The following is a 27,801-nucleotide window of genomic DNA, read 5'->3' on the forward strand; positions in this document are numbered from 1 at the left end:
TGGCCCGGATGATCACAATAACCGATGGCCGAGATCATGCCACATCAGCCCTAATTAGGGTTAGGGCAATGGAAAGGAATCTACATTAATGCCATAAGGAATCTACTACTGTAGTGGGTAATAAATGCCCACCATGCATGCTAATTTAAGGAGTGGGGTGTAATAAATGATCCCTATGCACACCCACTCTGCATTTAATGCATCTATCCTTGATTTCTTCGCCTAAAAGATCAAAATCGATCTAATACTATTTCCAACTCCTCTGTACTGATGCTTGGTGCAAATTCTTGCTTGAATTCTAGAACTGCAATTGCTATTTCTGCTTTTTCCAAGCTTTCATCCCAATCTGGTAGTAAGTCCTTAGTAGTGTGCATTGTATTTGAGAAGATGGAGAAGTTCTCAAAATCATCTCTTCCATATACGTTTACCTGAAAGAATTCCTCTAACTTGACTTTCAGATTATCAGTTGTCATTTCCTCTTCCCCTAATCTTTGTGATAACAAGGATGCAACTGCATTTGATATTCCTTGCTTGATGTTATCAACAATCTTTTTCCATCGACTGGATTCCCTGGTAAAGCTCTCGAACATTTCCTTAGCCATGATCACTGCACTGTACCATCGAATAAAATCATAGAAATCCCCCTCGCTGATAACTCGACCATCAATCAATTCTTGCTTTGGGGTATCCATCAGACTCTGAATGTCGGCAATCACCTCTTCTTGGTAAATATGCTCATCCACCCATGATTCCTCCATGTACTGAATCCTAGAGACTGCAGCCAATGCCCTATTGTGCACTTGCACTAATTCTTCTGCATGTTTGAAGGCTACCTCCTGAATTCCTTCGATCCAAATCTTTGCACCTTGAGCAATCCGCTTGATTCTGTCAATATCACCTACCACTTCACTGGAAACACCTGTTGGAGGGACAAATGATGGACCTTCCTCTCTTACTGGATGAGGCAAGTTATTGATGTAGTGACGTAAGGCCCGAATTTCTCTTTTTTGCTTTTCATACCCTTCTTCCACTTTCTTCAGCCTATCCTTCAAAGCCTGTGTGGAGTCATCAAATTCTTCCAATATTTGCTCTCGGGAGGCCCGACCAAGATTTACTTCTGTAACATGATATTCATCTGGAGCAATCTGATTTTTCCCTTTGTCAACTGTGGGAGTCGCAATTTGCAAGATTCTGGATCCTGATTCTCCTCTGATGAATTTAGTATATCTTTTTGCTTTCCCTTGTTCTTCTGATCAGTTTGATCGGTCCAAAATTTCCTGTAATTCAATTGCTGGATCAACCTCCTTTTGTTGATGCAATTGAATTCGTTGCCTCAACCATTCCGGAATGGGTATACTTTGGTCCCCCGGAATTACCAATTGTTCTTTCCTTTGGACCGCTCGAATGTCAATCTCTTCTTCACCTCCTGGACTATCCATTGTAACCTCAGGAACTATAGCTTCGGCACTTGGAAGATGTATTGCTACCCCTGGAGTTTCTTCCTCTAGTGGACCATCTCCATCATTAGTCATTTCTCGCTCTAAGATCGTAGCAATACTTTCTTCTGTAGCAATATCTTGATCTCTCCCTCTTTCTTGCATGGATTTTTCATAAGCATTTATACTCAACCTATCATGAATTGGCCTATCCAAATTCTCTTCTTGCTCAAATCTCCTTATACTTGTCCCTACATCCTGCCTTTCAAAAGTTTCTATCTCTTGGACACTTGGAGTTCGACTTGGAGAAGAGGGAGCATCTCCGTGTTTCTGCTTCTTATTTTGAGATTCCTGGATGACTTCCTCAATCCTAGGACGCTTTTCTCGAGGTACCTCCTTCCCTTTCTTGGTTCCTACATCTTCGGATGGAGTTCCCCTTTCTTCAACAGTCCCTTCAGAGATTTGTCTTGATCTTTCATCCCTGAGTGGTCTGTGGCCAAGCAACCTATATGTGAATCCATTAGCTGGTGCAACTAATATTTCAAGCTTACGCTCGATCCACCACTTTGTAAAATCTAAGACTGGTTTTGAAAGGGTTTCGAGATCTGTAATTTCTTTCTTCTTCCAATCAAATGGTTGAGCTGTCATTTCTGGATTGAATCCTTTTCGCATCACATTTGGGTCCTCCTCCATTTGATCAGGAACCTTGAATATGTTGCATGTTCTAATAATGTTCAATGGTAGTCTTGAATGCAATCTTTTTCTAATCTTGTTCTCGTCTACTGCATTTGCCCAAAAGTCTTCAAGGTGAACCTTGTGTTGGTACTTTGACCCTCCTGCTGATGAGATCTTGTTGAAAGGATCAAAATCATTCCTCTTTGGATAAAGCGAAAGGCGAAAGAAGTGGAGCTCATCTGATGATTTCTCTGCAGCTTTTAGACATGGGCATACCTCAGTTTTCCCTTCTCCTATGGAAATTGGAAACTGCAATCCCAACTTCTTCTTCCCTTTCTGAATCTTGTCATAGGCAGTAAGTTGTCGAGTAAGCTCTAACAAGACCATCTTATCCGTTGGATACCTAGGAAGTTTGTATGGCTCCGTGGAGAATCCTTGAACTCGGATGTATGAAAAGGTAGGAAACTGAATGAACCAAGCGCCATATTCTTCAACCAACTTCATTGCACCCATTGACATTCTTATATGTGGCCTCTTTTGTAGTGTTCTTACTGTGCGCATGGCAAATATATCATTAACCCTCATGTAATCATCCTTTGAATACAAACGCAACTGCGGGTAACATTCGTGGACTTTGAGGTGTTGGCTTCCGCTTCCAATTGGTCCTTTGCATCGTAGTCCATCATAATTTGTCCTCCGTGCTAGCATGTAGATGACATAGGAGCTCATGTAAAATTTCCTTGTATGCTCTAGATTCATCGACTGCTCATTTAGGTTATCACTTATGAGCCCAACCCAATCTATTCTGTCACCTTCCTCCATTACCTGCTCAACAAAATACCACATCCAAGATTCAAACCTATAAGAATAAGGTATGCCAAATATGCGACTCAACATCATGACCATATCACTATATTCCCTCTGCAAGTCGAGCCATACTATTTCTTTAGGAATCTTGGAATGATGTGGTCTATTCTTTTTCAACCATCTTTTGTTGATTATTTCTTCACAAAAATTGATTCCAGATGTATAGATTCTCAGTGCTTGCTCTTGTGTTTTTGTGACCATCCTTGGATTTGAAGGAATTCCAAATGCTCCATAAATGGATGTCGGAGAAAAATCTGCCAGAATATTTCGTTCAGAATCCCGGATGGTTCTGTCTCTAGGACTGTAATGCTTGGTACATTCCACGATTAACTCTGGATGCTGAAAAGAAGGAGGGAAACCAGCTGCAGCAAAAATTCCACTTCTCACAATTTTTGTAGCCAGGTGTGTTGGGTGATAGTCGTTATATCCGAGCATTCTCCGGTAAAAAATTTTCAAATCAAGGCCGCCAAGACTTGTATCTCCAATTTCTGTCCACTTTGACACGATTTTGGATTCAGGATAGAATCCTCTCCTTTCATTCTTTATCAATTGTCCTCGCGTTTCTCTTGTTCCCCTGGGCTTTGCCATTTTCCTTTCCTGCAAAATAGAAAACGTACATACATAAGACTATGCAAGGAAAGCATTAAAAACAACAGATATGACTTGTCCATAAGAAAAAGATTTTGGATTTTCGCCAAAATTTCCATACTCCTTTCAAAATTCACTTTTTAACACTTCCGCGAGAAATATGAAATTCCACAACTCGCTGCAAAGAAAAAATCCTTTCTGATAGGATTCAAAATCTTCTGACGTGAATTCCCAGAAAACTCTTCAACAATTTCAGAAAATTTCTCAAAAAATCTGCTTCCTTGAACTCCTCAAATCTTACTCCTATTCTCGATCTACTCTTCAAATTTCTGTGTGAGCCTGAATGAATGAGAGGGTTTCTTATAGAAATCATCCTTCAAAAAAGATGCCTTTAAAGCTGCAGACTAAAATTAGGCAGCTGCTTTACTTAACCATTAAGGTTTCCATTTTTTGTGCCACTTGTCGCCTTTTTGCTGCTTGATTCAAAAAGTTGCTATCTTTAATGCTCTTAACTTCATGATGGAGCTAAGTATTTCTATTTTGATTTTGATTTTATTTTATTAATTAAATATCAATAAAAAAAAATCAATATTTAATTAACTTCCATTTTTAAATGAAAAATCAAATTTATTTGCAACTTTTTCTCCATTTTTATTTTTTGGGTTATTATTCAAAAAAAATCAAATTAAATATTAGTAAAACTAATATTTAATTTTTTAATGTAAATCCAAAAAAAATCTTTTGAAGGAAAATCATTTTTTCGCTTTTCCTCTTTGAATCCAACTTTCACTTCATAAGAAATTTCATCCTTCCTCTAAATTTTCTGATTTTTTTTGGCAAAATTTTCAATTTTCTGCTTTTCACGATTTTTTAACCAATTTACAAGAGCGGGCTTTTTCAGAATTGAGGATTTTTCCTTTGCATAATATTTCCTTCACTCCTACTGACTTGCGCTTGTTGTTTTATGAAAGCAGAATTTTCAAGGAATGAAGGATAGAATCCTTCATCAAAACATTCCTCCATTTCCTGAAAACTACGCTCCGGAATTTTAGGGAGCGGGCTTTTTAAGGAATGAAGGATAAAATCCTTCATTTCTTTCCTTCATTTCCTGAAAATTGCGCTCCGGAATTTTAGGGAGCGAGCTTTTTAAGGAATGAAGGATAAAATCCTTCATTTCCTGAAAACTGCGCTCCAATGACAATTCAATATTGATAAATATTGAATATTAATTTGTAATTCTGAATGTGATATTTTTATTCATTGAACTCCAAAGGGCAGAACATATATTGATTTCAATGTCTTTCCTTGGGATCAGATTTGCATTAAATAGGATATGAATAGACATATCCATGAGCTGACATGTTTTCACAAGGTGGAGACATGCCCTTTGATGGGTATGTCTCATGATTTGGTGCCTCTTCATGCTCGATTTCTAATTAGGTTTCAACCCTCAACAACTACGAATGATTTCCTTAAAAGTAGTATTTTGGATATATATATTATATTATATCTCACGTAATATTAAATATAACGTGTGTGTGTATATATATATATATATATATCTTCAGTAGTTTAGTCTCATAGAATTTATTTGACTAAAGCTACAAAACGTCGACACTTCCTCTTAACTAGGGAGGATGAACGCATGCTTTTGATATTACCTCAATGTAATGTCAAGATGACATGGTTAAGAATATATTTGATCAGAAGATACTCACAATTTAGATATTATCCCATGGTATCAGGAATAATGGCCTCAAGATATTAAGTCGCATGATATTCAATGTTCACCAAGTACTTTTTCACAAAATACTCAAAATATCCATGAGGTATGTGCACATGTATGCTCAATGATACTTTCTATAGGAACATTATATTCATGGCCTCTTTAAGGAAATTGATCTACCATGCAAGATAAAATCTAGCATAATCTTCTTAGACATCATAAGATATCTATCATAATAGAAGATGAAGTTATTGTAAGATCGTTACTTTCCAATAACTTTAACAAATATAAATTATAATCATTTGGAAGTCGCCACTTCCTCATGATGTACACAGGGCCCAAATAGTCATGAAATGACACTCATGAATCATAGTTCTCTGACTGCTACAATTTCTTGATCACTGTAGAATCTTGTTAGCATGAATGCTGATGATATTCCTATGGGGTAGTATATTAGCATTGCTGGAGATATGATTCAGTGGTTATGTGTTGGATTCATGACAATGTTTCTCATTGATGTCAACATATTTGTTACTATGTGAAGATTGGCAAAGTTACAAAGGAAGAAGTGTTTAGCGCGGTTCGGGGAATGAAGATCAAATTATGCGCACTTTATCAGTATGTCTAGATGATACAACTATGAGCACATACGGAAATATGAAGATTGGTTCGAGTTATAAAGAATCTACTAAAGGCAGATTTCAGCCAACGTTCCTAGAAAGAGGATACTTTTGTTTTGATTTGATCTCCTTACAAGAATGGAATTGACTTAAGTGGACTGAGACAGAGGTTGGAAACATGACAGAGATGGCTTGGTTAAGAGGGCATAATCAGAAGACCATCGTCTGAAGAGTTATGAAGACTGTGAGCCGACAATTTGTTGATAATCTTAAAAAGTGTAAAATCATAATATAACGTGTATTGGAATATCTTAAGATTGTCCTATATTATTATTGTAAATTGGGAAAGCCTCAAGGTCGATTCAATAATTTACATTAGGACTTAGTATAAGGGGCAAGTTGTTTCCTTGGTTGTAATTATCAGTGAGATTATGTGGTATCCAGTGTGGATAGTTATTGTATGAGCGAACTTGAATGCAAATATCTTTTGATTAGAGTAGAGATTGACAAAGGAGTTGCTGTTTATTCAGTTGAGAGATCTTTTATATGCTTATCTGGAAGATAGTCTAGTGAAGACTGTTTCCGAGGCTATGTGGACAGTGGGTTAGTTGTCCTCAATTTTAGTCCTAGCAAGGTTGGAATCTCTTAATTGGAATTCAAAGTCTCTTACTAACAGGGACTCATATGTACCTATTGTATTTCCTTGACTCCTAATAGGGTCTATCATTTCACAAGGAACTTTTATATTAGCACATCATCTTGTGAACATCATTCTCACTGAGATTTTCCCTTTGATCAAGGGTTTCCCTAGCTAACATATTTGGTGTTATTGTGCATGGTCATCTTTCTATGGTTGTTGCATCTTTGTTTACATGCTTCAAAATTAATAAAGCTATTAGAAGTTGTTTTAAATGCATAACTGATTGACCCCCCCTCTCAGTTATCTTGGTGGGCTTTACTTTCTAATAATTGGTATCAGATCATTAGGTCCTCGAAAGAAAAGTTTAACAACTTGAGGAGATCCATGACGCATTTGAGGAAAGAAAGTTCGAAATTTGATGGAGTTAACTATGATGGCTGGAAGGAAAAGATGAAGATACATCTGCTATGCATGGATCCGGAGTTTTGGTTGGTTGAATAAAAAAAAGGATGTAATTGAAGAAGACAAGCTTGACCGAAGAAGCTCAAAAAGATCACTTCATGCAGAATATGCTTGCTAGAGAAGCACTATTGACATCCCTTCCTGAAGCAGAATATAGTTAGGTAAAAACTTTAGGACTTGCTAATGAGGTTTGGCTTGATTAGAAAGAATGTTTGAAGGTGACGATGATGCTAAGAAGGCTAGATTGCAAAGTTAGATATGTTTATTTCAAAATGCTAAGATGTTGGATGATGAAACTATAAGAGGTTATTTTGCTAGGATATCAGAGACTGTTACATGAATTAAGAGTTGTTGAGGTAAAAAGACATGAGATGAAGTTGTGGAAAATCTTAAAGACCTTAACACTTGCTTATCATCAGAGAGCACAGGCGATTGAACAAGTTATTCCTTGCACACCTAATTTTACGAGAGAGACTTTTCTTGCAAGATTACAAACATTTGAAATGTGGATGAAACAGAATGGAGAATTGCCTAGAGTAGAGACAACTTTCAACATACAAAGAGACAGACCTATATTGACAAGAAGTGCAAGTACAAGTGGAGATTATGCTAGTAGCAGTTGAGCAAAAGATGAAGATAAGAAGATTGAGGAAGAACTTGCCTTGCTTACGAAAAGAGAACCTAAAGGTAACAAGTTTTTTGTTTGTTGGACATGTAAATAACTTGTTTAGTATTCTTCTAAATGTCCTAAGAGAGTAAAAAATTCTAAGCCTAGGAAACCTTACAAATCAAAAGTATCTTAGATTGTTTCTATGTTGATGAGGATGGTGAAGTTGATTTTGAAATTATAAATTTCTCAGAAGATAGTGATGGTGAGGATGACGAGATTGGATTTGTTGCTATTAATGAAGAAAGCCTTGAAAAAGAAGAAATAAGAGAAGAAAAAACATTAGCATCACAAATTGAAAAGAAAAAGTCAGATTGGATTATGGATAGTGGTTTTTCCCATCATATGATTGAAGATATGAATAATTTTTTTTTAAATTCAATAGTTATGAAGGAGTAGTTAGTGTTGGAAATAATGCAGCATGTCACATAAAAGGAAAGTGATCTATTACACTTGATGGAAAGACTAACGCTGAAGATGTTTACTTTGTGGATGGTTTGAAACATAATTTTTTGAGTGTTGGACAACTTGTTGACAAGGGATATTGGTTGTAGTTCTCAGAAAAGACTTGCATTAACAAGGATTAAGATGGCAGGATTGGTACTGGTACAAGGACATGAGGTAATGTATTTCAGTTGAATCCCTATGAAATGACTTGTTTAATTGCTAAAGTGGATGGCAGTTGGTTATGGCATAAGAGATTTTGATATTTCAACTTTGATAACATTGTGAAGGTCAGTACTACATTTGCAGTTAGAGATTTATCTATGATTGTGAAACCTACTAACGTGATGTGCAAAGAATGTATATTGACAAAGTAAAAGAAAAGTTCATTTCCAAGCAAGACATTTACTACTCCAGCGAAATTGGAGATTGTACATACAGATCTGAGAGATCCTACAAGAACAAGAGCATACTGTGGTGAAAGATATTTCATGATTCTTATTGATGATTTTACTGGAATGATGTGAGTTGCTTTTCTTAGAGATAAATCTGAAGCTTTTGAGAAATTCAAGATATTCAAGAGTAGAATTGAGAATGAATTTGGTCTAGAAATTAAATGCTTGAGATCTGATAGAGGAGGAGAATTTATTTCAAACGAGTTTAACAATTTTTTTGAAGATGATGACATAAAGAGATAGGTTTAAGTCCCTAAGCCATCACAACATAATGAAGTAGCAGAAAGAAGGAACATATTAGTAACAGAGGCAGCATGAGCAATGATGTTTGAAAACAATGTATCACGTGTATTTTGGAGAGTAGTGAACACAACAATATACATTATGAACAAAGTATAGATTAGACAAGACATTGGTAAGATACCTCATGAACTTTGGTTTGGACATGCACCTTTTGTGAAGTATTTTAGAATCCTTGGAAGTAAATGCTATGTTAAAATAGATGATGATATTGAAAAGTTTGATTCAAGAAGTGATGAAGGAATGTTTCTTGGTTATTCATTGGAAAGCAAAACATACATATGTTTTAATCAAAGATCAAAGACTATTGTTGAAAGTGCTAATGTAAGAGTTGATAAAAAGTTTAGAATTTAGGAAAGAATACTTGACTATGATTCTGATGGAGAGAATAATCAGAGGACTAACAATAAGAATGTTGAGCAAGAATTGTTTTATGAAATTGACATTGATTTGTAGACTGAATTACAAGGAGAAATACAGAGAGAAGAACCTAGAGCAAAAATCAGAATTGAACATGTGACAACTAATAGAAATGTGGCAAAGAAGCACTCTGCCAAATAGATAATTGGAAGTGTGATAAAGGAGCTATGACAAAGAACAAGGTCAGTGAAGAATTGTGTTTGATTTCTCAAGTTGAGCCTAAGAATGTAGATGAAGCTTGTAAAAATGATTATTGGATTAAAGCGATGAAAAAAGAATTAGAGTAGAACGAAAAGAACAAGACTTGGAAATTGGTTCCTAGACCTAAAGAATGCTGTTGGAATCAAATGAGTATTTAAAAACAAAATGAATGAACAAGGTGAAGTTGTAAGAAACGAAGCAAGATACATATGTAAAAGATATTCTAGTAAGAAGGAATTGACTTTGAAGAAACTTTTGCACCTATTGCTAGATTAGAAACAATGAATTTTTTGGCATATGTAGCTAACAGAAACTTTACAGCTTATTAAATGGATGTCAAGTCATTTTGTCTAAATGGAGAACTTGAAGAAGAGGTATACATTGAATACCCTGATGGTTTTCCTTTGATAGATAAAAAAGATATGGTTTGTAGATTGAAAAAGACACAGTATGGACTAAAACAAGCACTAGAGCTTGGTATGCAAGATTGGACAAACCTTTGACAAGTTTGAGATTCGTGAAAGGTAATGCTGTTAGTGATTTGTATTTGAGAAAGAATGATAATGGCTTACTGATTGTTGAAATTGTTGTGGGTGACATCATTTTTGGAGGTAATGATGAAACAAGATATTTCAGAAGAAATGAAGAAGGAATTTGAGATGAGTATGATTGGGATTGCAAGTTGTGTGTAAAAAAGATGGAATTTTCATATCACAAGCTAAGTATCTTAAAGATTTGTTGAAAAGATTTGGGTCGGAAAGTTGTAAACCCCTTGAATCACCTATGGTAATTGGTTGTAAATTGTCTAGCGAAGATAAATCCCCTAGTGTTGAACAGAAAAAGTATAGATCTATGATTGGTGGATTACAATATTTGACACATACTAGACTCGATATAGCTAATGCAGTTGGAATTGTGGCAAGATTTCAGGAAGATCCTAAAGAGACAGTATGCATCAATAAAAAGAATTTTCAGATATTTGAAAGGCACACTTGATTATGATTTTGGTATGACAGATCACATGATTTTGCTTTATGTGTGTATACTGATGTTGGTTGGGCATGAAGTGTAGATGACAGAGAAAGTACCAGTGGTGGAGCATTCTTTTTGGGAGGAAGATTGCATTTCATAGAGCACATCGGAAGCAAAGTATGTAGTAGCAACAAATAACTGTAATTGGATTATTTGGATGAAGTAGATGCTAAAGGATATTGGAATAGAGTTTACTAAACCTATTATCACACATTGTGATAATGCAAATACAGTATGTCAAAGAATCTAGTTTTACATTAAAAAACAAAGCATATATGTATATCATTTTTTGAGAGAGAAAGTTGTAGAGAGAGAAATCAGATTGGAATATGTTTGCAGAAAGGAGCAGATAGTAGGCATATTTACAAAACCTTTGGCTAAGGACACATTTGAGTACTTGAGAGGTATGCTTGGCGTTATGCCCCAACCTACTACAGAGTAGTTGGTGCAGAGAGCATCAATCTAGTTGGTAGCAGAGGATTATTACTTTATCTGGACTAGATGCTTGATGCTTCTCCTATGAGGGAGTATCTGTGTTTGAGTTGAGTCATTAAGAACTCTCAATATTAGAATTTAATAGTGTCTTTATACACTTGAGCTTGAACATATTGTTTTGGAAATGATTGAACTTTGAGAATGTACATAATGATATCTTTGTCATTGATGTCAATGGGGGAGAGAAGTGTACATGACAAACATCCTTTTGGAAAACATCCTTTGAGGAAGAGTGTTGATTGATGTCATAAGGAAGAAGATTTGGAGATGCTTATGAATGGGGGGGATTAACTCCTTCCTTGTGCATGTTGGTTACTTGATATGACAGGTTGTAAAGGATGCAAGAATATACTGTCTGAGATTGAGATGCATGTTTACATTCATGAGCAACATGAATGGGGAGTAAAGGTAGATGGGGAAGAGATATATTTGGTATTCATCGTCCTTAGATGTTTTTCATCTATGTTGCCATTAATGCCAAAGGGGGAGATTGTTACCATGAATGCTGATGATATTCCTACGGGGGAGTATATCATATGTGAAATAGTAACCACCACGAACCCAGTCAGAGGGTGGTACAAGGGTTTTCACCTTAATTTTCTCTCACAGAGAATAATGCATTACAAGGAGTTTCACTTTGAACTTTTCCTTGCAGGGAAGATGCAAAAATTTGCACCTCAAAAAATTCTCCCTCCAAACAATGATATTGGTAAGTCAGGTCTAGTAGTTACTCCCTCTGAATCTGATATTAATCTTTCGACCTTTAGGTGACAAGTTATTACTTCCTCGTGATGTACGCATGAGTAGCCCCCATTACAATTATGTAGTCATACACAGGTATGTTAGAATTCGTCTAAGTATCAATCTTCTGAGCTCCTTGTATAAGGTTGTCTTTGATGAATTATTGAACTCCCTCTTGATATGAAAGGATACTCATAATCTTAATCATCAAAGATATTCACCTCTTGAGCCTCACTTTAAAACGAGCTAGATTATTAGACGACTAATAAATTCTAAATCACAACTTCTATAGAGCTACTGTCATCAGATTTGAGTCTGCACAATATGCCTAATGTACCATTCTTCTTTTCCTGCAAGATCATCTTTAGATACAAAGGAAAAGATCAAAGAAAATAACTCTTATAGTATGTATAGAATTTCAAATTAGTAGATAAATGTAAAAGATGAGAATACTTATTTGCACATGAGGGTCCATAGATACTAGAGAATGTAAAATTTCCTTTCCAAAGATGGTTCAATTGGGAATGAAGCATTGTTTATTATTCCCCCCACAATGTAAAATTTCCACATAATCAATTTGAACCATCAAATGGTCTACTTCAATAGCTTTGAAAAGAACATCGCTTCTACTTGGAGATGAATATCCATAGTTATATTTTTATTCAATTCGCTCGGGATGATCCTTGTGTTCTTGCTCGGGTTCTATACCCATTGCCAACAATAATAATACCATCCAACATATTAATCTTCCCCAATAACTTTGAAAAATTGAAGTGTCCTCCTCAAACTTCCTAAATCTTTCCTCACCATGATCCATATCCTTGCCCTTTGACAATTCTTCTTTGTGCTCTTAACACTGCATAATGCCACTCATTAATTCAAGGGTACTTATTTCACCCCTTATATTAATTTCTTTTGTAGGATGGTTAACTTTAACTTTCCTATTTCCAATAAGTATCTAATGCAATAATTTCTCGTCTTTCCTTCATATTCGGTGATGCCCATATAATTTCTCTTTTTTCCCAAAGAATATTAAACTTTAGGAGCCTCGACTTAATTTTCTATTTTCTATAGATCTCAGTATTCAACTGTCCTCCTTTCTTCAAGATAGAAGCATATTTCATTCAATATGGTGACTATATAATAGGAATTGTGCAAGGGCAAGCCAACAATCTCCCTCTAAAAAATGTAGTCAAAGATCAAGGCAAAGATCAAGGCATATAGCTCTTATAGTAAAATAAAAATCACATATAATGATTATTCTCAATATTATTATAAGTACATTGGAAATTCGATTCTATACTTAATTTATAATCAATTAAATGTACTCAATATCGATAATTCCCATTTAATACAAAAAAATTGTAATCTTAATATATATATATATATATATATATATATATATCTTATACTTGTAGTATATATAAAAATATATTAATTGAACACTAATTTATCATTCTTAAATTAAGATATTTTCCTTATAAATGTATATAAAAATGATGTGTAAGGAAGACTTAAAATAATAATATACCTGTAATACTTACCTCTCATTTTCCTTTATCATGTGTCAACTACTCTAATTGAGTGAGTTACATTTGATCACTCTCAATATGCATTTGATCCTCTTTGATTGTAACCTGTTGTTTTACTTAACTATCACTTCTTTAATAAATGTCCTTTGATGACATTCTGGCACTCTTGTTCTACGTGGCATTTAAATTAGTGAAGACCGATTGTTTTAAATTTCATTGTATTGACGAGTCCAGGACATACATTATGGAAACTCATTTTTATAAAACATCATGGTGAGATGCAACAGAGCATCTTATGGACCTTGTCCAGCAACATGATTTTGACTGATTAAGTTTAGAAGGGTAAATTTATATTTTAAAAAATTGTATTGTTCATTTCCTCTAATCTCTTCCTGACATGGTTTCCAACATCTTTGCTTACTATTCTTGGCCCAATCATATATGTTCTCCAAAAAAAAAAACTTATCCCACGTAATGATACTATTGCCGGTGGCAAAATCTGTATTACGTGTCATGGATATTTCCATTCTTCTCTGTGTTTGTCTAATGCACATCTCCTTCCTTATTGGATAGGTTGGACTCTAGCGAGGGTCTGCGAGCCAAACTTATCTTGAAGATGAAAATCAGTGTCTCTTTCTGCACAAAGTTATCCATCTTGCTGCTTCACCTTCTGTGGATTGCAGTCTGAATATAAGTTGAGGTTAGCGGTAACATGAATGCACTGTCTATCGATGGGCATGATAGAGAAGATGTTAGATCTATCTTTAATGAAGCACTCCCGATATTGCCTTTTTGATTACTTATTCACCACTATGGATCAGTAGATGTAGGGTATGAGTTTGCACATATGCGAACGGACTACATTGGGATAAATTTTGTTAGAGATACTGATCCATTTCTATCGCTTTGTATCGACTACATGGGTGAGATATGTATGGATATAGTTTCAATATTACTATAAGCTTCTCCAATGAATATCCAATATGATGAAAGTTTATTTACGTAGATTATGATCTTCCATCTCTGACTCACGTTGCTTCTGTACCATTCAAGGATTGGTTGTTTTCTAAATATGCATACTGGGGATCCCATAACATCTGAATTTGCCAATGCAAACTTCATTCATTAATTTTCTGAGTGTATTTGAGTTTGGCATGCTCGGCATTCATGTCTTATCTCCTCTATTTTTCTGATTGTATTATAGAAATTTACTCACCTCTACCAAATTAGATTCGTGCCATATACACTGTGATTGTTTGTGCATTAAAATGCAGTGATCATTTCACATCGTCTTCAAAAGGCTTACGAACTCATATAGACAAAGACATTAAATCAATTTGAATAGTTGAGAAAGTTATTCGGTTGTAAACTGCTTACAGCTTCACCTAGTTATCTTTGACACTTGTATTTCAGAAATTCTGACTGTTGAGTCATCTTCAACGTGTATCAAAACTTCTTATGCTTGTCCCTTATCGAGTTGACACTCGGGCAGACAAACACACACCATAGACAACATTTGTTTATTACTTGAAACGTACAATGTTTTTTAATTCTAAAAATTGATAGTTAAAAAAATAATGTCAATACTATATGATAGTGTGTCTCTTCTGTTAGAACTAGACATATGTATTCTATATTTGAAGTAGGTAGTCGCTGAAGATAATCATGACAGACATTTTCTGACTACCACTAAACCGTGTAGAAAATCTGAACCATTCACATTATTATAGAAGATTGTATCTTTCCAATAAATGTAATGTACAACCAAGTTAAATCTGAAATGCCGATGTAGACCAAAGAAAATACAACATCAACACAGATCACAAGACATTTTCTGTACGAATGCAATCAGATTATATCTGCTGTAAAGGTTTAGACCATTGTATCTTTTTCTCTACTTCTAGCACTTTCTTCTCTTGTTTTCTTACATTTGCAACCTGCTTTGATACCATGTTGAAATCTAGGATCGCTGCAAATGTACTAACAATTGCCATTATATTTGATTGTGTTCCAAATGCAAATGGAGGCTAATAAATACGAGAGGAAGAGACATGTCTCATGAAGAGACATGTCTCTACGGTTAAACATCACTAGTTAACATATTAATATAATAGTAAGACAAATAATCATACATGTAACTCATCTTAACCATATGTGTAATATTAATATGTTAATTATATATGTAATATATTATTATATAATGATATATATAATGTATAATATATATAATATATATTATATTACATATATAATATATATTATATATATAAGATATTTATCTTAAAGATGATTTACTATCAACAAGGTATCTCATGTTAAAATCAATCCAAGAGAAGCTACAACCTTAACACTGCCTTATTTCTTTAAAATCTCGGAGGTGAACTTTTGCAGCTCTTCACTCCTTAATAGTTTCTCTTTAATTAACATCTTTGAGCAAACATTATTTATCAATTAGTAAGTACCAAAATATCTTAAGCTCCACTACGTACCATGATGATAAGGACTTTTATCAAAGAATGTTTAAAACTTAGAAATGGAATTATTCCTTATTTTGATTGTTCTCCAATTACATTTACTTGACCAAGTTCTAGTTCACTCGTGGCTCGTCTTAATTGCTGACATGCTGTTTCAATGGTTAACTCCCTTTTATCATACATTAGCCATAGTTTGACATGGCCATCGTTGGCTCCTCTATTGAGCTCGGAGTTCATTTTGTTGAAGAAATTTGCCATCCAGAAAGCTTGAATACATATGCGAATAGATAATTCTTCTAGTTAAAGGATTCATATCCCATACATGAGTAGTTTGATCCAATGATGCAGAAACAAGCAGGTCTTCCTTGGGATGAAAAATGCAGACATGACACACTATGATAACAAAGGACAGGCACACAAACTTCAAATTCCCAATTTCAGATTACTATTGTCCAATTGTCACTTGCACTAGCAATCCAGTTATACTTGTCATGGAAATTAACTGTGAATTTTTTTATTGTGCCTTAGGAATCTATAAAGGCATGGCTGCATCTTGTAGTTCCGAAACTTTGCAATCGTCACCTCCAAACACAAATAATGTCTCTAATTTGTGAAAATGCACTCCTCGAACAGGCCCATCATGATCATCAAAGTTGTCTATCAGAGTTTCCATCGGATAATTCCATAACTGAATTACTCCCTACCAAGACTATCCAGGATCCATGGCTTTTTTGAATAAAAGCTTAGCCCCATTACCTTATCGATCTTTGTTTTAAATTTGATCAACATTTTCCATTCGCACTAGTCTGAAAGCTGCCCAAAATATTATAATCTCTTTCATTTTCATCTCCTTTTCTACATTTGTAACCTGGCTCTGATACCATGTTGAGGTAGAAAGGATTGCTGCAAATGTGTATGCGATGACAATTCAATATTGATAAATATTGAATATCAATTTGTAATTCTGAATCTGATATTTGTATTCACTAAACTTGAAAGAGCAGACATATATTAATTTCAATGTCTTTCCTTGGGATCGGATTTGTATTACTCCGCTACCAAATTACTGAATTACTCCGCTACCAAGACTATCCAGGATCCATGGCTTTTTTGAATAAAAGCTTAGCCCCATTACCTTATCGATCTTCGTTTTAAATTTGGTCAACATTTTGCATTCGCACTAGTCTGAAAGCTGCCCAAAATATTATAATCTCTTTCATTTTCATCTCCTTTTCTACATTTGTAAGCTGGCTCTGATACCATGTTGAGGTAGAAAGGATCGCTGCAAATGTGTATGCTATGACAATTCAATATTGATAAATATTGAATATCAATTTGTAATTCTGAATCTGATATTTGTATTCACTAAACTCCAAAGAGCAGACATATATTAATTTCAATGTCTTTCCTTGGGATCGGATTTGTATTATGTAGGGTGTGAATAGACATATCCATGAAAAGACATGTCTTCACAAGGTGTAGACATGCCAATTCATGGGTATATCTCATGAAATTATGCCTCTTCATGCCCAATCTCTAATCAGGTTTCAATCCTGAACAACTACAAATGATTTCCTTAATAATAGTATTATATATATATATATATATATATATATATAATGTCTCATATAATATTAAATATAATATATATATCTATATATTTATATTTATATATCATCAATAGTTTAGTCTCATAGAATGTATGTGACTGAAACTACAAAACATCAACTATGTACACACACACACACACACACTCATGAACCCCCCCAACAAACCCAAATGGATTTTTTTTGCTCAAACCTACAATCCCGAACTCGAATCCAAATTGGTCCCCGAACCTGTACCGGCAACTTAGCAAAAAACCAATACAGATATCCACCTTGCCTCGCGGTCATAATTTTAGAGGTTCAACAACGTGGATGGTAATAAACATATCATCAACCCAATGCCAATCAAAGAATATCCAAAAGGAATACTCTTCAATGTTCTCATACTGAATCACTGAAGTAGTCAATGCCAAATCAGGAAGTGCTATATGATTTCAGCTTGTGCAGCCACTAGTCCATTGGGAGTTAAAGACTATGAAGTTCCCAATCAACATGGATATTGCTTCCATATCAAGAGATATGTTGATGAACTCAAATATGAATTATGCATGCCAGTACTTCTCAATGAATATGACTCCAAAGTTACTAGCCCACTAAGAGATACATCCACAAAATCACAATCACCATAATGCGAATGGTCAACTTCCTCAATTGGAAACTCTGAAAAAGGCAATCCATGTCTCTCAACATCAATAGAAAAGTTGATGTCACCAGCAAGTTAAGGGTATAGCTTGACTTGGTGATCCACAGTATTAGCTTGCTTAGCTCTTCTCAGCCGTTTTTTATTCAAAACTTGGTCCTGCTTTACATCATCTTGACCAACACGCATAAATTCAGTCCTAAGACAAGAGACATCATCAGAATTATCATGTACCATAGTAGCATATTGTAGTCCATCAATAGTAGGAACTTGACCATTACTTTCTTTGTAACTATTAGTGGCAATGTTATGAGAAAGGTGGAATATTACTGCTGTTCTCAAACTGAAACTTAAGACTGATTTCAATCTTTGTCTCTTTGCCTATGAGGTCTTCCTTTGTCTGCCCAACTTGCATACATTCTTCTCTTGGAAGAAATATGGATCTAAAGTAGGTTTCTCTCAGCTGTTTTCTTTGCTCCATGAATTTGCAACCACTACCATCTTCTTGCAATTGCTATTTTGCATGGGCAGCAACTGCCTTAGCCTTCATTGCACTTTGTGTCTACTTATGGAACATGTTTAGTGTCTTTTCCGACTCGCCCATGTTATGGTGTAGAGAATCTTATCTTAGGTGGCTTATTTTCTCATCAAATGGAGATATTATGTTGCTGTTACCATTATAGGTCAAGGAAGGCTCCTACCTATGTGCTGAAATTACCACAGACCCATCATCTGAAAGCACCTTCAAGAAACCTTCTTACCATCAGCCATAAACTTCAATTCCATCCTTCTGAAATCCTGCATATACCTGTATGAGACTGTAACTACTGGATTCCCAATACTGCATCAATCTCAGCAAATCCTACAAGATATAAGTTAGTTGTCAAGGCGTAATCTTCTAGTTCCACCTGCCGAGTCTCTTGCTCACCCACAACACTACTGACCTTTGAACCTGTATCCTGTATATGCTTGTTTTCCATCTCTGCATGAACCTCAATGAGACATTGAGATATACCTTACCTTTCCCAAGGCATTGATTTCCAATCCCAAGGCTCTTTACATGAGAAGCAAAGTTTCCTCCTCAACTCATCATCATAGATAAATAGGGCTACCTGATTCTGCTTTTGATTCTGTTCCTTCAGATGATCGTGATCCAGTTTCTGCATGGCCATAAAATAGTATGGGTTAGAGTGGGAACAAGCGTTAAAAGCTGATGTCCCATGGAGACATCCTATCTATCTATTCTGCATCAACATTAGCTGCCCTGCACACCTTATGTGACTCCTGATCCATCTTGGGGGAAGGTGGTGCACTCCTGTGCTGTATAGAGGACCTCTAAGATGGCTTGGAGCTCCTGGAAGACTTCTTATCTTGTTGATAAGAAGTAGGTCATGGTAAGGTATCAAGCTCTAATCTAGTCTAAACAGTCTCCTGTAAAGTCCTAGGCTTAAAAGTTCTAACCAAACCTCATAACATTTCATGTAATCCCACAATGAATATCACCACTGTTTATCGTATGGTGTAAACGGTTTATTAATGCATACAGACAATAGACAAGAACATGTAACACAACAGTACTCCTTTTATTATTTGCATATATGCCGAAGAGATTACATAGTGCTTCCAATGATGATTACAATGATCTTGGATGGTGTACATATACTTCCTGAAGAACCTTCACAAGAACTTTCCCGAAGGGGCCCGTCGGCTACATAACAATTACCTACTACATGCTAATCTACCCATCGGCTGTTTTCTAATTTTTCTCGACAACAACCACCACACGTTTGTCAGGCATCTCTAGAACTATAACAACAATGTGTTGAAACTCATTAATATAAGTTACAATCAGTTGCATCAATGCTAGTTCCTTGCAGTACAACTCAACCTGCCTACATTCAAATCTAGCAATCAACTGCTCAATGACCTCCCCATAGGAATAAATGAGACCATGATTTTGGGTAACCAAACCATGATGCCACCAATCATAAGCCATACCCTTTAAGTGTAACAGTACAATCTGAATCACCTCCTCCTTAGGTATCGACTTAACTGAAAGGTAGATGTCCAACTTGTGCACCAAGGCTCGTGCGTTGATCCTAGCTTTAGTGTCAAAGGAACATAAAGTGTGCTTGGTAGTAGCTTCCTTGAGGTCACCAATATGTTGCTTTCTAGGTCGTCTACCACCACAGTACTTCCTATTGGCTGTACACTGTGCACAATACCCATGAAGAGGGAAAGGCCCATCTAACATGCTCTAGGAGGTGTGCCTAGTCATCACTAGCAGCCATAACAACATCCTAAAACTTGTCCTCAACTGGGTCAACTGGTGGCAGCTCCTCTCTAGGTGGATAAAGGGGCAACATAGGTCTATCAGCTGTTTGGGTGCATGTCCTACCACATAGAACAGAATATATTGTACCATCCAACAGCGATGGAGTTCTACTACTCCCGCAATTGATACTGATCTGCTCTGCTTATCATGACTGTTATGCCTATCCCTAGGGCAATCTAAATTCAATCTGTCAAGGGTCACACTTATCCTCTCTAAGGCTTGTCCAATTAGTGGCTATGTATTAACGAGAGTTCTTAAATAACTCACAATCTGGATCACCTACTGATTTTTTCCCCTTCTCTATCAGGGACTCTTAGTACCCTCATGCATATCATGTAGTGGCCTTCGTCAGATATGGTATTTGACTAAGTCCAATTTTGGTTTTGAGCTGTATTTTCTGATTTTTTTGAGTTTTTTGCTTTGTTTATTTTTTTTTAAAGCTTTAAAGATAATGCTGATTTTGCAATGCATAAATTTAGATTAAAAAAATTGCTACTAAACTAGATGCCGAACTGGTTGAAGCTGATTAAATTGATTTAATTCAATTTCTTCAAAGTCAATGCACAGAGCACCGTATCAGGATAATTTGAAGTCATATATTGACAGCATAAGTGAATGTGCTTAATTTTTGCAGATCTGTTTTGACGCTATTTCTTCAACATAGACTACTTTAATAAGTCAGTTTTTTCTCTTGTCAATATCCTCTTTAGTTTCTAATACTCTACGTGCATCTGGTCCTAAAGTTGCAACCTCTGGGTCCTGGCTTAGTTTGTACTGGGTTCTGGTTCTGGTCCGGTCCTCTGTGTTTGGCCAAGGTCCGTCCTGCAGCCTATGGGTTTGGCTCGGACGAACCTAGGCAAACCCAAGCCAAATTCACCTTCAGAATTGTATATTTTGGCATACAACTGGGTGTCTCTCTTCAGTAGATTTTTAAGATAAATAATTCAATTCTTGTGTTGAATTACCATATTACAGCATGTTTTCTTTTTGATTTGATAAACAATTCTCTCTTTCTATAAGACTGTCAATTGACTCACAAGTGGCACAGCATGCACAATATTTGTGATCACTGAATTTTGTTAGTTTCTGAATTTTTAGATCAATAGGACATTTTGGTCCCTTAAACCAATTGAGAGTTGAGACTGAAATCAATCTAGAACCAGAACCTCAAACATACATGGCTAGGTATCATATGCCAATCTAGACAAGATCTGAATACAAGCAGCATGGGTTAAACATTACAATTTACAACTCTAGTAAAGAGCCTCCTAAACAACATTCTCTACATGCATATGAGCAATTATGAAGACTCAAGAACCATAAGATGAAAAGATGTGGTGTGCAAAATTTGTATGCATACTGACAACGCTCTGAAGGAGCAATATATTGTTCCTATCCACATTTTCATATGTCGAGCAATCAGCAATCAATCCTACAACCTCAGATGACAACAAATTTATTCCACACAAGAATTTAATATTTTACTGCTGCATGGGGTGTAATTTGTTATGTTATTTGGTTAATAATTGTGTATTCTGAGCTTAATTACCACTGCATATATGGATATAATTTTTGTTTTTATATGTTTTTTAACAGATGAATCCAACCCTCAATTGTTTTTTTTTGACCGAACCCCCAAACCCAAACCTGATCCGAAAGTGGAACCAGCGACTTAGCCCGCCTCTTCATCATTTGAACAAATTTATAATTGTTTTACTCCCTTTAATCTGCTCACGCACCGCTTTAACTCACTTGGGTTTCAGCAGCAAGATGCTTCTCAATGTTGATTCAGTATAAAGTTCCAAAAAGGACAATTATTTATCTTGATGAATTGGGGCCATTGATAAAAAATATTAGAACATTTGTTCTCTCTAAAGTTATGTTACCTCGAGGATTTTTTTTGGATCAACTACCACTTTTTTTTTTTAATTTTGAGTAAAGGAAGTAGGTGGACATTGTACTTTTTTATTATTGATTTCATTTCTGTTTTTTAAACTAAATATTTGATATTGTGGCGTATCTCTAATAATTTTGATATTTTTCTCTTCTTAATAAGCTTACTTAAATATTTTTCTTTCCAGACATGAGATGGGCACGTTCTTCATTTGTCTTTTCTTGTATTTCAGGTGCACATGTAGAGGCGATCATGAAGATGGGGCCAAGGCTTCAGAGGTGGAGTGAAGAACCTTCTGTCACAGAATTGACAGGAAACCTCTTTAAGCTAGAGTCCTGGCAAGATAGGGCCTTTGCAAATTCTATCCTTCTGCGCCTTGCAGATGTCTTTAGAACTGGAAATAACTTCACACGACTGTGTGTTCTGAAAGTTTTCCTGTTAGAGTTAAAGAACCGTCATTTTGATATTAAGGGAGGTAATTATGATGGTATTCTTGCAAAAGAAAGAGTGCCTGACCATCTTGAAATAGTGAAAAGAGTAAAAGAAGTCTTTAGTAGTGGTGATATTGTGGCTAGATCTTTAACCCTACGAGTTCTTGGTTGCTTGGCTGATCTTGGCAAAGATAGTGCAGAAGTACAACGGCTAATAATTGATGCAACCGATTCGCCTTACTTGCTAGAGGTGAGCTTAGGCTACACATTTTTGGGGTGAACATCTGTGTTTTGTTATCTTTAAGGCTTTATCATTATCCTTAAGCAATTCAACTGGCAGTATTTTTCCAAGCAATAATTTGAAAACTAAACGGAAATTACGAAAAGTCTATTCCATTGTTTTTTTAAGCTTTTCATTACGGTATTTTGGGTTGCTCCCAGATTTGTTGAAGCTGGATAATCATCACAAAGCATGTCATTATAGTTCTTTGATCGGATCTGATTATATTGAATTGAAGGTGATGCATTGCTACCAGTTAAGCTATATCAATAATTATCTGGTTCTTTTTCTGGAACAAATTTAATTGTGAAAATATACTAGACTTCTAAAATATATATTATTATGGAGAACAGTTTAGAGACCCAAACAGAAGGCATTTCTCTTGCAAATATTCTCATTCTGGACACCACATCTTGTTGTATCAACTTATTCAGACTGCCCCTAATTTCTTTTTCTCAAACATGGCGAGTACAAGAAAAAAATAGCTATATATTGTCTTTATGAATCCTTGGCACATTTGATATGATGTATTTGATTTGTCTTTACATAGTCATAACTCATGCTATTTTTATGATTCATTCAGTTGTCAGATGAAATATTGAATGCCCTTCTGTTTGCTCAGTAACTGTGTGCTTACATATCCTTGTATCATAACAATGACAGGTAAGAAAGTTGTCAGTTCCTCATCTATTGAGGCAATATGGTCTCAATTATTTTATTTGTTGCAAGTCATGTTTCTTTGATAATTGGTGTCATAGGAACGTTCCTCTGTTTAGAGAGATACATCTGTAAAAAGAGAGTCGTGTTCAGAATTAGGCAAATAGTAGAGAGTTACAAAGTTTTCACACACTGGGTAGCTATGCCCTTGAGAATATAAACAATTCTTGAATACATGGAAATCATCATGATTGTAGCACGTGGATCCCCAATCTTTGTGATCAATGTTTGCCAATATGCCATTTACTTCTCTGCTCTAAAATTGATACTATCCTATTTGAATATTTTCTTATAACCATTCTCTGTCCTTTGTCTTTGTGGTGTATAATATTAATGACTGTTTGCTACTTACATGCATATTCTGGTTCAATATTGTCTTATGCTCATGTTGATATGAGGCTTCAGAGTATGTGTATTATCTGGTGAACACATTTTCCCTGACCATAGGAGTTCTCTCTTTTTTGTTTTTTTCATTTCTTTGACTGCTGGATCTTTGATTTTTCTTTATAAGGCTTCAATTCTATGCCCTTCTAAGCATTTTCCTTTATGTTTTCCTGCATGGATTTCTTTCTTCAATTTGCAAAGAATCCTCTGAAGATTTATAGGCTCCAATTCTAGTGCGAACCATATCTCAATATTTACCGATCTATGAAAATTGTATAGCACAATGGCATGTAAGCACTGGAAAATGTTAATGTGTAGCTTCAGAAGAAGTGAAGTTCGCAGATATGTTAAGTATATAATCTGTGATTTCCTCACACACACACACACACACACGTATATATAAAATCCGTAACATATGTTTACTAATCGTCATATACTTAATCATAATCGGTGTCTGATTATTGTTAGTTTGTTATTGGAACAATTAGTTTATTAGAAGTGCATGACCCCGTAGGGCCATGACTCTACGTGGCCAACCTCTACTTCTCATATTTAATCACTGATTGCTGGGTGAATCAGATCATCAATAACAAGGGCAATGATCTGCTCTTCACCAGTGATAACAATCAAATAAAAGACATATATCGTTGCCTCACTCAAACCTGTTACATACATATATCGTTCGGACTGTGATCAGAAACATTATCGATCTACTTACCATATAAAGAGCACATCGATATTATTAATCAGAACCAGGTTCAGTTGTATATACAGTCCTGATAATATCTATATCAATATATATTGATATTGCATCAAAAGAGATTTAGTTTATTTTTATCAGAGATCCTACAAACCTTTACAGAAAATAGATCTGATTTGATGATACAAGTGCAACAACCATCAGCATATCAAGCAGGTCTTCAAATTTTGAGAATGTTATGAAGTCCTTGAGGCAGGTTATGTTTATTTGTTTGGTAGAGAGGTGTATTATTAGTAAAGTCATATTGTAATACTAATTTTCAGCTGGTCATTTAAGTCTTAGAGTTAGTTTAGTTAGCAACTTTCTATATAATGAGCAAGTTTGTTAGTTTAGTAACTTTCTGTTCTGTCTTTAGTTCTTGAAAATTTCTGTTACGGAAAGCTGTTTGAAATGTCTATACATGGAGTATCCTCCACCTTTATTTAAGAGCCTTCAATTATAATTTTATGACTATGGCATTATGGCAGAGATAATTTTTGGCAAAGTTTTAAAATATGTGTATTCAATACCTAGAATTTATTTCTGGAAAATTTTAAACAATTTTTTATAAAAAATCGTGAGGTTCACCTAGAAATTTCCAATATGATGCTCACCAATTTCTCACTACCTCCTCTATGTGTCATTACTTCTGAAAGATCCCCAATAGGAATCTAAGACGGAAATTTGATTTTTGTTTACTTACCCCATTCAAAGTGCAGGCACCGGGTGAAAAAGAACGTGTAAGAAAACCCCCAGTATAGCCCCGGACCGAAGTCCTGTTCTAGAAAATACACATGCCCCTTAAGAATCCTGGGGTCTTGTGAACGCATACCCTCTATTATTTAGCAAAATTTATACATCAGATAATTGTCTTTACAAGGGCTTACAAGAGCTCCAAAATATCATTTGGAGGCTGATTTGATTACAATTAAATTGTCGTGTCTTTAAATCTTGGATGAAGCTCCTTCCTAACATGTGGAGCCGTATCTTTAACTCTTTGATAACTATCTTCTTCAGATTTGGCTTTCCACCCATCTAGGTTCAAGCATACTTCAAACTCAATGTTAAATGTGAGTATAAATCGTATCAAAACAATTAGACTAGAAATATTATAATACCTCATATTGTGATAAATTTGACTCCCTCCAAAACCCTTTAAAGAAATTGGAGTTTTCTCAGATTCCATGGATTATATTTTAAATTCTATGAGATTAAAGAAACCTTTGGTTAGTTTTATTTATAAATATTGAAGAAAGCTTCAGGAGGCCTTTCCTAAGATTATCCTTTTTACCCTTTTTAATATCATTTACACTTTCAGACAGATATCACAGTTACCTGTGCTTCTAGGATTTATACTCTATACAGAACTCTATGCAAAAGGTATTCATTCGATTTAGACAGCATTTGTCCTGCCTTGTTTGCTTACATTGGCAACTAATCTGTTTCTCACATCCATTATTATTAGTAGAAAGGGACGGGAGAATTAATAGACATTTATCTTTATTTTTACTTATATTAGCTATTCATCTGTTTCACTTAGCCATTATTATTCTTAATTGTTGGTAGACATTTATTTTAGGTCAATAATGCTACAGTTGGTTACTCTACATGAGGTGTATTAGGAATCATAAGTGTTTGCTGAAGATTTGAGTTTATTGCTTTCATTAGCTTTAAATACTAGTCCCTATCGTGTGTTGCCCTGTTTCACATAGTGCCAGATAGTATAGGTCCTTGTTAAATTTATTTTGCGATGGGGATTGGATGGTTTCTGAATTTTTTAATCTTCCTACTGCTACTATTCTTGTAATCCTGAGATAATTAATAATAGGTGCAAAACTATTGTCTGAAAGGGAGTAGTGTATTCTTATTAAAAGAATCACCTTATAGAGTCTTTAAGCTAAATAGCTTCTAGCCATATCAAGTTTCCTTACCTCAGAAGGCTGCTCATTATGAATTAGTATATTACTTATTCTTTGCCTCAATACATTGATGTTTCCGGATGATGCCTTAGAATAGAGGATCCTAAAATTTATAATTAAAATACTCAGTTCCTTAAATCAGCTGAATTGAATTGTAGTTAATAATTTTAGCTCCCGTCCAATTGATTTCATACAGGATCTAGATCTGTGACCTGCTACAAGATTAGGTATTTGATAATCTAGCTTGACCTGCACTGTTTCTGAAGTAACTACTGCGTCTTGGTGATTGTCCGAAAAGAAGTGTTTATTTCTTATCTGCTTTACTTAGTTGTAAAGTCGTTTGCTAAAGATGCTGGAGGTAGTTTGTTAACCTTAAACTTAGATTACCACTTTCTATGACTATTGTCTTCTAAGGAGCTTATCACTACATAATTCAATTTTTCCTGAGAAATATCCTCAAACAGCTTAATTCTGCTAAATTTTGGATGCTACATAAAATCTTAGTCGACTCTGATAAACGCATTAAACCGAAAGAATGAGATCCCATATACAACCAAATTCATATAATATTTATATTTATATTGAAATTTTACATTCTGAGTTTACGTAAACCTGGATAAGTCTATTCTACAGACAGAAACAAAGACGGATGAAATAAGATCTTCGATAGCAGATATTGAAAATTGCCTACAGAAGGTAGAGACTAACTTTTATACAACCTCAAAAATTGCAGTCATTATAATATACTATTACATATGCTACTAGTAGTCAAAGTACTCAGGAAGACTCCTAGGGAAAACTTCCCTAGATGCACATTGCATACAGATATAAATCATATACAAAATAGTATTAGAGTCCAAAAATTGGAATACAAAACCTAGGCTACGATGAGAATCCACCATAAAGTCTGTATCTAAGAACATGGAGGCTTCAGCCCTCACTGTCTTCTTGCCCTTTTGATTTTGGTTTCCTTGCAGAGGCAGGGAACACTTCAAGCTGTTCGCAACGCCTATAATCCACAGTTGGTGAGATATCAACACCAGAAGCTTTAAAGAAGACTTCTAACTAGTTACTATGTCC

At 35.2% G+C, this 27,801-nt stretch overlaps 1 protein-coding gene across 3 annotated transcripts in view; it reads left to right on the forward strand.

Annotated features, from left to right (window-relative positions):
* The window catches only part of EMB1895 (ARM repeat superfamily protein), a 234,797-nt gene that overhangs the window by 47,068 nt on the left and 159,928 nt on the right, over positions 1 to 27,801 (forward strand). For all 3 annotated transcript variants that reach the window (XM_089801186.1, XM_089801187.1, XM_089801184.1), the window contains exon 2: positions 22,484 to 22,932. In XM_089801186.1, coding sequence (XP_089657312.1) covers positions 22,484 to 22,932 — 449 coding nt within the window. The remainder of the gene's footprint in view (positions 1 to 22,483; positions 22,933 to 27,801) is intronic.

Source organism: Cupressus sempervirens, chromosome 9 (genome assembly GCF_028749045.1).
Source record: "Cupressus sempervirens isolate cs-2001-9-10 chromosome 9, ASM2874904v1, whole genome shotgun sequence".
NCBI classification, from domain to species: Eukaryota; Viridiplantae; Streptophyta; class Pinopsida; order Cupressales; family Cupressaceae; genus Cupressus; species Cupressus sempervirens.